Here is a 13,408-nt window from a genome sequence, read left to right as displayed (position 1 = left end):
CTAGAAATCTTTATGGGGGTCACAATTTAACCCATAATAGCCAATGATCATTGATTCATTTAAAATAGATTATTTTTACAATGAATGATGATGTAAAAATTTTTATAAGTGCACAGTGTGACGGGCGGCCCCAAAGCCTCACACCTGAGATGGGACGTCTAATGCAGCAACTGTTATGCAGCTTTAGAGAGAGCTTTGCTGCTTCCACAGAGAGTTGCTTGGAGCCTCGCAACTCGGTATTTCATTCAGAACCGCTTATACGATGGCGTAACTCAGTATAATCCTCCATGTGCCCCAGTGCATTATAAATGGTAAAATCTGTTGGACCTTGGTTTCTATGTAAAATAAGGGGATTGGGGGAAATACTAGTTTTCTGTCAACTGTCAAGTAAAATTCTGCACTTCATTGAGGTTTATATGTGAAAGAAGGGGAAAAACATGTAGATAACACATTTGGAATAAACCTCGTGCCATTTATCTGAAAACTGAAATAGATGAGTGTTTGTGAACTTCTACTAACAAGTTATTTGACTGCCTTTTCTTAATCATTTCAGGGAACATGTATTTTTTCACTATAGTTTCTCCTTAGGCAAATAAGAAACACTGAAGAGGACTTGGCACCATTTTAGAGTGGTCAGTAAACAAATCCAGTTATCTTGTAACTTGTTCACCTTCCAAGTGAGGACGAGGCAGGCCAAGCACCTGTAAAAACCACATTGGATGGACTTTCTCTTTTCACCTTTATAAGTTTAGTTCTTTCTAATTAAATTCCAAACATGACACTTACTCCAGAGTTTGCTTTACATCAGCTTAACTGGTTGACAGTAATAAAGTCAGTGGACTATATAAATGTTCTATATCAACAGACCAGTATTAAAGATTTTAGTCTTTAATTGGAAATGATTGTATGCAATCTCATAGAAATACACTATTTGCCATAAAACAAGTTTGCCAGCTGCTAGATCTAAATGAGCTGGAAAAGCTTCAGAAAATGGGCTCCTTCTTCCAAAGAAACTGGAACTAATTAGAGTTCCAAAGCTTAACAAACGTCAGCATGCATGTTGAGATTTACTTGCAAGAGAGAACACAGTGAACTTTCTTAGTTTGCACTGCAGTTAGGGATAAAGCAAATACCAGGATTATTTGCATTTATTTTTTTAGTTCAATTTTCCATTTGTTGAGACTTACACTGTTGAAGAAGTAAAAGTTTACCCCAAGAGTAATAGCAGTCGGCACAATCCAGAGGAAGAGGACGGACCACGTGGACGTGCCTTAGGAAACAGTTTTCCTTGGAATATAGATGGTGACTTAATGGAAGTTGCATCAGAGGTCCATGTTAGGTAAGTCTTAATTATTTTACCACCTTATATGCCTATCAGTAAACACAAAACTAAGAATATAATGGAAGCCACCTTGTAAATTTATCAGGCAGGGAGTTGGCTAATTTTTTAAAATTTGTAATTCAGGGAAGCATAAAAAGACACATGTACAATTTTAGTGAAGTATAACTTTGCACATAACTTTGTATTTATTCACCCACTGTTACACAGAACCAAAGCATTTTCTTTGGATGTGACTCTCTGCATTGGCGTTGTGACTTACTTTTTCATAAACGATGCAGATAATGTATGTCTACAGTTTCCATTTTGAAATTTAAAACTGGATTAAAATCTTAAACCCTCTGAAGCTGTCTACATAGCAGATGGTTACAATTTAATCCCCCTGTCTTTTAAATTTTCCTTTTAACCCTAGCAAATATTATAACACTTTGTGTTCAGCAGGTTGCTTTTATCAACACTTTCCAAAGCATTCAACTTACTTCACATAAGAATAATTTTACATATTTATTAACAAGAGCAACTGGTAATAAACAGGCTTGGGAACAAGCAAGCTCATTGTTGGTTAAGCATTAGGACTCTGTGGGTAGAGGCAGAGTGTACGGGGCTCTCTGGGTAGCCCACTAGATGTGAGCTTTCTACAGGCACAAATGACAGGACTTTACAGTAATTACTGCTGCTGATTTAGCAGACCTCACACTTTTCTAGATGGCGGCCCTGCCATGAATATGTTTGTTGGCTATTATTAGATTTGCATTTGGTATTGTGCACCACGCTTGATAGGTGTATGTGTGAAAAAAAATATAGGTTGATGAAATAATCATGCATATTATTTATATTCTTTATAGAGTACACCCAAGACTTATCAATCTTTATGGAGGAAGCATGGAAGAGATGAATGATTCCAAAGTAACATGTAATTGTTTATAAAGGTAATGTGCAAACTAGAATTTTAATATGAAGGGATAGTCATGTTTAAACATTTATGTATATATATTTGTATTGAAGTATAGTCAAGTTTACAATGTTGTGTCAAATTCCAGTGTAGAGCACAATTTTTCAGTTATACATGAACATACATATATTCCTTGTCACATTTTTTTTCACTGTGAGCTACCACAAGATCTTGTATATATTTCCCTGTGCTATGCAGTATAATCTTGTTTATCTATTCTACATTTTGAAATCCCAGTCTGTCCCTTCCTACCCCCAACCCCTTGGCAACCACAAGTTTGTATTCTATGTCTATGAGTCTGTTTCTGTTTTGTTTTGTCTTTTTTTAAAGATTCTGCATATGAGCGATCTCATATGGTATTTTTCTTTTCTATTTCTGGCTTACTTCACTTAGAATGACATTATCCAGGAAAATCCTTGTTGCTGCAAATGGCGTTATGTTGTCAGTTTTTATGGCTGAATAGTATTCCATTGTATAAATATACCCGTTCTTCTTTATCCAGTCACCTGTTGATAGACATTTAGGCTGTTTCCATGTCTTGGCTATTGTAAATAGTGCTGCTATGAACATTGGGGTGCAGGTGTCTTTCTGAAGTAGGGTTCCTTCTGGATATATGCCCAGGAGTGGGATTCCTGGGTCATATGGTAAGTCTATTCCTAGTCTTTTGAGGAATCTCCATGCTGTTTTCCACAGTGGCTGCACCAAACTGCATTCCCAGTAGCAGTGTAAGAGGGTTCCCTTTTCTCCAGTATTTGTCATTTGTGGACTTCTGAATGATGGCCATTCTGGCTGGTGTGAGGTGATACATCATCGTAGTTTTGACTTGCATTTTTCTGATAATTAGTGATATTGAGCATTTCTTCATGTGCCTAAGTCGTATGAGCTGCTTATATATTCTGGAGATCAAGCCTTTGTAAGTTTCATTAGGTCCCATTTGTTTGTTCTTGCTTTTATTTCTATTGCTTGGGTAGACAGCTTCTTTATCCAGTCAGTCATCTGTTGATGGACATTTAGGTTGTTTCCATGTCTTGGCTATTGTAAATAGTGCTGCTATGAACATTGGGGTGTAGGTGTCATTTTGAATTAAGGTTTCCTCTGGATATATGCCCAGGAGTGGGATTGCTGGATCATACGGTAAGTCTATTTTTACTCTTTTGAAGAATCTCCATACTAAACATATTTTAATAAGATAATAATTGCTATTTTTGATGTTACTTAAAAATTAGCTTCTATGGCTTTTAAGAAAACAAGACATGAAATATACAAAAAAGAATTTTATTCTGGTTTTTGGAAGGTATTACTGGAATGGAAAGTAAATTTTAAGTATATTAATTCCAAAGTGAAATAATTTGGGTTGTTTTTCTGAATTTGAGTCCAATAATTCTGTGTTACATTTCCTGTAGCCTGCTGTACAGCCCAGAGTTCACATGAGAATGTCCTGGATTTCCTGATGAGGTGAGACTAAATTTCACAAGTACACAGCTAAGAAATGACATAACCAGAAATAGAGAGTACTATTTTTTCAAAATGTCTCTATTAATTAGACTACTTGCCATAAACAAAACAAAAAAAGGTAGATTATTTTTAAGTTATTGGTACCAGTTGTGTGAATAGTCTCTGGATGTTGAAAACAGGGTTTTGAAATTCATAATACACATAAACTATGCAAAACATCTGACTGGTTAGAACCCGGCCCAATAGGGAGCTGTGTTCCTCTTGCTTCTGGAGGTCATGTCATCTGACCATTATAGCACACTGTTTTCAGTGGACTCAGTACCACCTGAAATACTGTCATTTCTCATAGGAAAGAAGCAAATTTAATCTTGAAAGCAATTCTAAATTTCGATTTGATTTTCCACCAATGATCCCCGACATTTTCTTGAAAGAACTACTTGTTTTTCATAACAAAAAAAAGCATCCCTTAAATTGCAATTAATTTCTCTTGGTAGACACCTAGTTCAGGAGGTTTGCTGCTCAAACGTCTTCACAAGTTTCTGTGCATTTCTCTAGCCACCAGTTTGTGACTAGACAACTTAGCGGGATTAGGTGGTCTGGGGAAGACAGCTGTTGGCAGAGAACTCGTCTAACAAAATCCTTGACCACAGTAGTAAAGACTGCCCTCTAAGTTACCTATTTAATCACTTCCTATAACAGGTTTTGAAAATTTGACCACAACCATCTTCCAAAGACAAACAGGGACAAATCAGATGAAATTATATCCTGCAGTTATCAGCATTTAGTTCATATGTATGAATAAATATTACAAAAATGACTATTTGCAAATGAAAAGACATTTAAAGACAAATTATTTTACATCCAGAAAGAAACAGCTACATCATAAAAAAAAATCTAAGATCAACAAAAAACTTAAATGTGACAGAATTTCCATGTTTTAGTGATAAGTGAAACATTTATCAGATACCAGATAAATCTGTATTTTCCAATTTAAATTTGTGAATTTTGCTTCTATTGCCATACAGAAGAGAATGCTCTTATAAACCTAGTAAAAAGATGTATCACACATTTGAGAAGAAAAGGGTTACACCCTGATAAGAATTTGTACATTTGCTTAATTTGACAGTATTTTAAACAGGATCTAATTTGTATGACATATTGGCCCTTCAATATCATCTTTGCAGAGCTTTGATTTTTAAACATCATTAGTGAGGTACAGTTTTCATATTTTACATATATCAGTGTATTTATATTTCAGATAGCAACTAAAGTGCAACATTTAAGCTGTTTTAGAATATAAATTTGACTAAAGATGGGTTTTTAAAGTTTAATCCTTGGTACCCTTCCCCTGATAATATAGAAGGACTAGTGGATTTATACCTATATAAACATATATTCTTTTAAAAATTTATGTATATATTTACAGAAAGAAAAAAAGCCATAGCTGTATAAACAATAATTATCCAGACATCACCCCATTAAGCTCAAACCAGTGTATAAGTTCAGTCTGAAGACTGCCCATAATGTTCATAAACAGCTGGATAAATATGGTTGTTGAGCAAAGCCCACAGGAAATTACAAATCAATGTCTGTAAGGCTAAATTAAACTCTGCTTTAAAATGATAACAGTCCTCTTCTATTCATCAGAAACTTTGGGAACAGTTCTTTGAAAAATTCTGCTAAATATTTCTAGAGACCCTAATCCAACAAGTCTCAAAAATGTATTACAAATGAAGCATTACCTATTCAGCGGAATTTACTTTAGCAAAGCAACAAGCATATATATATGGTAAATGACACCTATTTCAAGATTTCTCCAGTGGAGTCGTTTACTTCCTCAACATGATTTTAATGCAGGTCCACTTTCATTTCAGGATCTCTTCAAGGGATTACTTATCTTTAATAAACTGTATGTGTTAGTGTCTTTCCATTTAAGAGCTGAACGATTAGATGTATTAAAATCTTACCTTTGCAGTTATTTTCTCTCCAAGAATAATTGCTTGGTTTTCCATTTGCATTTAGACATAATATGTCACAAGGTCATGAGTAAAAAATGTATGTAGAAGTCTGAGCAAAATTCATGGTTTCTTGTAAACAATGTCTACTAATTTCTTTACTCTAACCTGAGGCTTATTAATTCTCTCAGTTTGAAAGACGTCTTCAGTCATCTTTATCATTTTTACTGTTAATGTAACTCCAACTGTCTCTTCTGTTTTCTTGTAGGATGGATTTGTACTGTCTTTTAAAGAAGCCAGCCTGAAAATAGCATTGCATAGTCACTAGTGTATAGTTTAGGAACATATTATACATCAAATTGTAGTCAGCAAAAATATAGAAAATACTGGGTTACAGAACATTTTTTTGTTACTGCAGGACTTCCCAGTGATATACACATACTTCAAAACTGACATTCAACAAAAATGCTGTTTTCCAAATTTTTAAGACAGAACATCTTTTAAAACTAGTGTTATAGTTTGACCATTGGTTGAAAATAAGTAGTATTTAAGTAGGCATATTTTTCTAGAGAGACTTTGGTACTGAAGTTGGGAGAAATAAGAGATCAGTACTATATATCCACAGAAGAATTTTAAAAATTAACATTAATAATACTGAAATGCTTAAGTCTAATAATGTAGGAGTCACAAATTGGCTCTGAGAAAATCAAGAATGGCCTTCTGAGTGGTTAAACAGTGGTAATTATTAAAGGCTTACCTTCCACATAACATACGAAATCAATAAAAGTAGAATAAGTCCAAGTATCAAGCTGCTTACAATAATCGCTATAGTGAAATGGCGTTTGGGTCTTTGATGATGCAGTCCTTCCAGCAGAACCTACATACACACATACATAAAGGGCCAGCACTTTAAAAACTTTGCTCCTATTTCTGTTGAGGCCCCTCCGTGATCCCCGATAGTACGAAGAAAACCCATCCCATTCTCTTGCTGGTCTAACACAACACTAGGAAACATTGGTAATTGTTTAGCAGAAACAGGGAGTGTAATGGGCTGTACCCATGGTTATTCCTCAACCCGTCCTACCAAATTCACCTCCTGAAAAAGCTGTGTCCCTCCCTCCTTCCACTTGTGGAAAATGCCAATTCCCAGGGAAGTATTTCAGGCTCTCCATGATTTTCCTGACTCCCCCCCCCCCCACACACACACAATTTTAGTGTTTCAGTTAAAAAGGTAATCTTACATGTGCAACATTCTCATCCTTGTTTAGTTTAATAACTCTTGGATTTGGCTCTGAAAAAGCTGTCGCTCTTATTTCAAACTTCAGTGCTCTGGTCTCATCCTGTTTAATAATAATAAAAAAAGGTCACTGTAGCCTGATTCATAGTTTTAGTTCATGAAGACATTATCTAAAGGTTTTCATCATTTATCTTTTCCAATTTATTTCACAATTTGTAGTTCATAATTTGTGATGCAATGCAAATGCTTCCTTTAGTTCCAAAGGCATGGCCTTGGTAGTCATTTATATGAAATCATATTGTTGCAATCCTTTTGTTAAACTTTGCAGAGAACTTGATTTACATATTTATAACACTTAGCATTTAAATATTTGATAGTTACCATGCATTTTTCTCTCAGATTGGGAATATTCCCAAAGGTTTTCTTCACCTGATACACATTTCTTCAAATTTATTTTATTTGGGCTTTCCAAATAGCATAATGAAAAAATCTGGTACAAACATTTATAGCACGCAAGTACAAAATCAGAGGAAGAACTCAGAACTTCACTGTCTAACACAGGGGTTCTTGTAACCCAGAATCCACAGAGCTTGGGCATCTGTGGATGGGCTGCACAGACTCAAAGGATGTTTGAATTGTAGTCAAAATTGAGATTTTTTTTTTTCATATGTGCATTCATGAGGTTAGATGAGAATATATTCTTTAGTCAAATTCTTAGAGGTTTATGACCCACAAAAGATAAAAACTACTGTATAAAAAGGTTATTTAACATATTGGAGACAGTATGTAGAACTTTAGGGCTGAAAACAAATGACGTACTTGATCTAGAGCAGTGCTTTTCAACAGGGATGATTCTGTCCCCAAGAGGACAGTCAGCAATGTCTGGGGACATTTTTGGCTGTCCAGACTTGGGAGGTGGTGCTACTAGCACCTGCGGGGTAGAGGCCAGCTATGCTGGTAAGTACCCTACGGTGCACAGGACAGCCCCTGACGACAGAGAGCTGTCTGGCCCACAGTGTTAATAGCGCCCCCTGTTAAGAAACCTAGACCTTGAGTATGAAGACAAACCACGTTAAGTTTAAATAACTGGAAACTAAAACGTCTGTCTCTTATGTCCCTGTCTGATGCATCTTCCTCTTGACCACCTTGTGGTAATTTCAACTAGTCCTCTTAAAACATAATAGCTGTCATTGCCTTTGGCTTAGTATGTGCCATGCGCTATTACTAAGTGCTTTATAAAAATCATCTAATCTGCAACAACCCTGTTAAAAGAGAGATTATCCATATTGATCAGATCAGGAAATTGAACAGAACTCCAGATAAAACCAATTTTACCTCAAAGTACTTCTCATAAATATGTGTACTCCTTTCTAGGAAGAAGTCCAACGTGTATTTAATTCTTTTAAAATTCAACCTTTCAAAGTTCTTAAAAGTGTGTTTTTGTTATTCTATGTTTGTTTTATTGTTGATGATGTTTGATTTTATGAAAGCCTTTAGTAAAAATGTATTATTAAGTATCTATTAAAATAGATTTTTAAGCATAAAGTAATTCAGAAAAAATTTTAAGGATTTTTGATTTAATCAAGGTTCATAAATAGTTGGGCATACTTTCTCAAAAACTTAAGATTGTAAAATAAACTATAATTATGTTTAATTACTAAAGCCATGTCATTTAGATCATGTATTCTGAAGTGAGCAATGGAAACAGTTTTAGTGTTTTGCTCCAGATTTTACTCTCATTCATAACTTCTTAATTTGTTGAATACCTTCTTACAAACCCACTAACCTGTATAAGATGGTTGAGTTCCTAGATTTCTATGTGAAATCTCATCCACAAAGCTGTCACTGTATCTTAGACTTACCATTTCTAAAACGGATGGCCGGCCTTCCAACTGAATGTGGACACTGGCTTCTTTTCCACTTTCCATTTTCCCAAAATTGCATGAGAAATTTAAACAATGTGGATCAGCTTTTATGCAGTACTTGAAAAGAATACAAAAGAACTACATTAAAATTTCAACATTTTTTTAAAAAGATGGCTCAAACATTTTACGTGGAATTCAAGATGTGCTCCCCTTAATGACATTTGCAAAAATTATCGTGCCTTAAACAAATGCTTGTTTAGTAAATTATGACAAAAGCAAAGTGTCTGAACTGGATCAGGTGTTCTTATAATCTGCTGGGATAGAAAAAATAAAGACACCTATTCAGAGTCTTGCTAGGTTCCATGTTCTGTGTTCTTGTAAAACTTGGATCATTTAAAGGGTAAGACTGCTTCCTTGAGTTTCTTTTCTTCCATAAACTCATTAAAATGAAAAGAGTGAAAATAAATCTCATGCCACAAAGGCTTCTCAGCCTTAGACAACATCTTGGCCTCATAAAAGGTCTGGTTGGCATGAATTGGGCATTAGTTAGATAAATAGTGAAACTATATAGTAGATATTTAATGCTGGGTCTATCTCAACTTTCCAATCATGCCTGTTCCTCACTTACAAGAATATTACCCTGAACTTGTTTCTCTCCTACACTCAACTGACAGTTCTTACCCCTTGGTTCTTGGTTTTAAGTGTTTTAGTTCTGTATGTTGGAAAGCAAAAACTACAACCTGAAAACTGAAACTTACCAGTAGCCTCTTATCAGTCTTTGACAAAAATCTGAGTATGTCTTTCAGGGTCTCCAGTGTACCTTTTCGCTGCTCTAATGCACAGGTTCTTTGATAATTCTTAAAATGGCACTCTCCAGCAGTGGTCTGCAAGAAAAATCTTATTCAGTATTGGAAAGAGCAACAAAAGCTGCATGGCTTTAAAACTTACCTTTTCTAACATAGCTCAAGTACTTCAAAAATTGTGAAAATATTTTTTGACAGACTTATTTGGAAGAGAGTAAGTCTCCGTAGCAAAAACGCAAACAAAAAACCCAGCAAAATTTGGTCCTAAATTGATCAAATAAATGGCCTTAACCTTACAGAAATTAGGACCCTATGACAAATAGACATTTGAACATGAGTGTGAAATTAAACATTCCTTAGGCTTTAGAGACACAACATGTTATGACATCTGGAATTCAAGCAACATTTTTAAGGATTACATCTCAAATCTACTTAGTAGGTTTATTTGTTGATTGCTTGTCTTGAAACTGGGAAGGTAAAAAAACAATTCTGATAGAATCATTAACATAAGAATATTGATTCTTAAGTAGTGATTTCAATATTCTTTATTAATAAAAGGCTTGAAATACTGATTTTTCAGCAGTAACCTCAAGCTTTATGGAGAATTCTACCAATTAACTTACTTCCACAGATCCATTTCACAAAGAAAATATACCGAAGATGGTACAGCATAGTTCTGTTTTGTATAAGTCACACCAGACGTTCTAATGTAATATTCAAAGTGTACATAACACATGCATGGTGAATTCATAGCTTAGAGTAAGCTTGACTGAAATAACAGAAATCTTCATTTTAGAAATATTACTTAGAATAAAGGAAAGGACACGTTTTTACCTGGACATCCAAAATGTTGAACAGCTTATCCGTTCGGGGAATAAAAGAATTTGGTATCATTATTTCCACACTGACATTTGGAGCCATGCTTTGGCCAGTGTTGATGACCTGATAAGAAAAAAAAATTAAACCGTTAAAAATACTTTTATGAAAGTACAGATACCAATGAGCAACATTTATAGGGGTGGAGGTTTGCAGCTGGTGGCTGCACAGCAGAGGGGAACAGAATATCTACAGTCAGAACTTTAACAAGTTTGTTAATAATATAACTCAGTCATTATTCCTAGCCCTCTCCTTTGGGGGTGGATTAGATCAAAATGTCTACACTGATGGTTTATTGCAGAAATAGTTCAAAGAAAAAGATACCAACCATAAACAGTGGTCCCCTGAACAACAGAAGGGTTAGGGGTCACTGACCCTCTGTACAGTTGAAAATCTGAGCATAACTTAGTCAGCCCTCTGTATACACGATTGCTCTGTATTTACAGATTCAACCAACCATGATTTGTGGAGCACTGTAGTATTTACTATTAAAATAATCCACATACAAGTGGACTCTCCCAGTTCAAACCTGTGTTGTTCAAGGGCCACTTGACCATTGCTACAGCACATTATGTATCTCAAAAACCATGATTAATTGTCTTCATAACTATCCCATGAGGTAGGCTGACTTTATTTATTCGCCAGCTCAAGAAAAATGCTAAGAGGTGTTAATGTGGTACCCAAACTGAAAGTTCAAAAGTGATAAGAAATAGGACCAAGACCTGGGTATTCTAATTCTAAATTCTATATTGGTTTCACAGAATTGCTCTGTGCTGAGAGAATCAGCAGCAGCAGTAAGTGAATAAAAATATTTTTTAATTCAGGATAATTATAATGCTGATGCACTCAGAAAATCAGAAGAGGGGAGATTACTGGGTTTTAGAAAAAATAAAACAGGTTTTTAATAATAATGTATAAGAAGATGACATTTCATTGTTGGTGATAAACTAGGGGATTGCAGAACCCTGAAAGAGGAAGTTGGGCCAAAATAATTGCCTCCTGAGAGCTTAACTATAGAACCAATACAGTAAGTTGGAGAAGAAATATGCTATAAATAATCTAACTGAAATAGTGTGACTGATAGATTACAAGCATCTTTCAAATGCATACGATGTAGGTGAGGAGAATGTGTCCCTGGCTTTGGGACACATGGTAATTGCCAGACCCTGGAAACACAGGGCAGTTGCAAAAGGCAGTGTCAGCACCGGGGACTGCCCAGACCTTTGGACAAGGCCTTCCCGATGCCAGCAAATAACCAATCTCACCTACAATTTTCTTCTTCCACGTTTGCCTGGTAACATTCAACCTCCATCTTTATACACGGACAACTCACCAAGCCTACAGACTGAAAAGTATCTCCAGGCCCAGTCATTCCATTGTAATTTAACCAGAAAATATTTGTCAACTATTAATTGTAAATTAATAAATAGGCCTTTGAGCATCCAACATAATCTCTGTTTTACAGAACATAAACCCCCCATGAACTGAGACAGGAGCATTTCTTGGTCTTCAAAGCAGACAGCTACATTTTTCCAACACCAGTTTATACTAGGATAACCACCACTTGAGTATACACTCGATAGAATTTCAAGATCATTTATTCCCCAGATCTGGGGCAGTACCCAAGAATTTGCACTTTGGATGAAACATCTCAAGGGATTCTGACATATACTTGGGAAAGCACTGCTTTACAAAATATCATAATGTACCTAATCTAGACTCACTCACATTCTATAGACTGTTCTGTAGCTCTAAGAAGGTGTGAGTAGTGCTTTTGGTTCAAAAGGTATTTTTGTGAACATTATTTCCAGTTACTTACTCAACATCAGCATCCACGATGCACCCAAAATCTCAGTTTGAAAGTAAAAAAAATTATTTAATAATATTTAAGCTTTATATTAGTATATGAATGCTTCTGGATGATGATAGCACTCATTTTAAGCAGATTATTTAATAAATGATGCATCACATGTCACAGGGCATACACCTGTGGCCTGAAAGGCTGTAAGCGGACCTTAATTGGAAAGGCAGATGGAAGCTTCCATTACTTGGTGAGGTTAGGGCTTGTGTAAAGCTCAAACCCAGAAGAGATTTCGCCGGTTTGCACCCCAAGATGCCTTTGCTTCACCTGTCCTGACTTCTGTATGCATCTCTTGCGGATTCACTTCCTCCCCTAATTGTGCCTGTTTCAGGCATTACCGCTGCTCCCGCTTGCTCGCTCCCATCTGCACAAGGAGAACGGGCTGCAGTTACAGGGACAAGACAGATAGGAAAGGAGGAGCAGGGGCCCGAGAGGCAAGGGTGTGAGTACCCTGCCACAGCTCCCTCCCTACCATTGGCCAGCTGTGGTCCTGCGAAGCCAGGGGACATCACACCTACATGATGTCCTCTGGAGCAAAGCATCAGTAACATTCTTTCAGTTTGTTACAAAAGTCAACACGATCAACTTTTCTTACGTGGAAAGTGAAGTTCATCTTTTCTGCCACACACATTTCAGGCTCGTCTTCCTCCTTTGGTCCATACACAAACGAAGGTGGGTTTACAAACCTGACAGAAACAAATTCAGATTTAATTTAACTGTCTTATTTGATGAGGTATTACAGGAAAGAAATCAGAAATATTCAAATGTTGTAGGTTTAGGCAGCTTAATAGTAGTAGAGCATTCCTTGCCCACAATAACAAGATGTAGACAATGGAAAAATAGGATGACACACTCATCACAACCAAATCAAGGAGGCAAGACGAGGTAAGTATTCCAAACCGGGAAACATGCAGTTGGCTCCACACCCCCGCCCAAGTTTGGAGCAGAGAAAGCTCTACTGCAAGGGCCAAGCTGGTGAACAAAACCCCCCAACTGGCTTTTCTTTGCTCTCCAATACTCTCTCTGGAATGGCTCCCTTTTCTCCTGCTTGTTTTATCTCACAAA

The 13,408-nt window shown here is 36.1% G+C and overlaps 2 protein-coding genes across 3 annotated transcripts in view; one reads left to right on the top strand and one right to left on the bottom strand.

Moving 5' to 3' along the window:
* The window catches only part of CERKL (ceramide kinase like), a 107,002-nt gene extending 104,317 nt beyond the window's left edge, over positions 1 to 2,685 (top strand). The window contains exons 12-13 of the mRNA XM_031451758.2: positions 1,161 to 1,339; positions 2,185 to 2,685. Of these exons, the coding sequence (XP_031307618.1) occupies positions 1,161 to 1,339; positions 2,185 to 2,266 (261 nt within the window). The 3' untranslated portion in view covers positions 2,267 to 2,685. The remainder of the gene's footprint in view (positions 1 to 1,160; positions 1,340 to 2,184) is intronic.
* An 865-nt stretch (positions 2,686 to 3,550) lies between these two features.
* Positions 3,551 to 13,408, bottom strand: part of ITGA4 (integrin subunit alpha 4) — a 222,109-nt gene continuing 212,251 nt past the window's right edge. For both annotated transcript variants that reach the window (XM_010991496.3, XM_031451757.2), the window contains 7 exons: positions 12,939 to 13,029; positions 10,441 to 10,548; positions 9,562 to 9,687; positions 8,801 to 8,920; positions 6,943 to 7,041; positions 6,459 to 6,578; positions 3,551 to 6,002 (listed from right to left, as the gene is read on the bottom strand). In XM_010991496.3, coding sequence (XP_010989798.2) covers positions 5,907 to 6,002; positions 6,459 to 6,578; positions 6,943 to 7,041; positions 8,801 to 8,920; positions 9,562 to 9,687; positions 10,441 to 10,548; positions 12,939 to 13,029 — 760 coding nt within the window. In that variant the 3' untranslated portion in view covers positions 3,551 to 5,906. The remainder of the gene's footprint in view (positions 6,003 to 6,458; positions 6,579 to 6,942; positions 7,042 to 8,800; positions 8,921 to 9,561; positions 9,688 to 10,440; positions 10,549 to 12,938; positions 13,030 to 13,408) is intronic.

Source organism: Camelus dromedarius, chromosome 4 (assembly GCF_036321535.1).
Source record: "Camelus dromedarius isolate mCamDro1 chromosome 4, mCamDro1.pat, whole genome shotgun sequence".
NCBI classification, from domain to species: Eukaryota; Metazoa; Chordata; class Mammalia; order Artiodactyla; family Camelidae; genus Camelus; species Camelus dromedarius.
The sequence above is the reverse complement of the archived record's forward strand: the minus strand, read 5'-3'. Positions and strand labels throughout refer to the sequence as shown.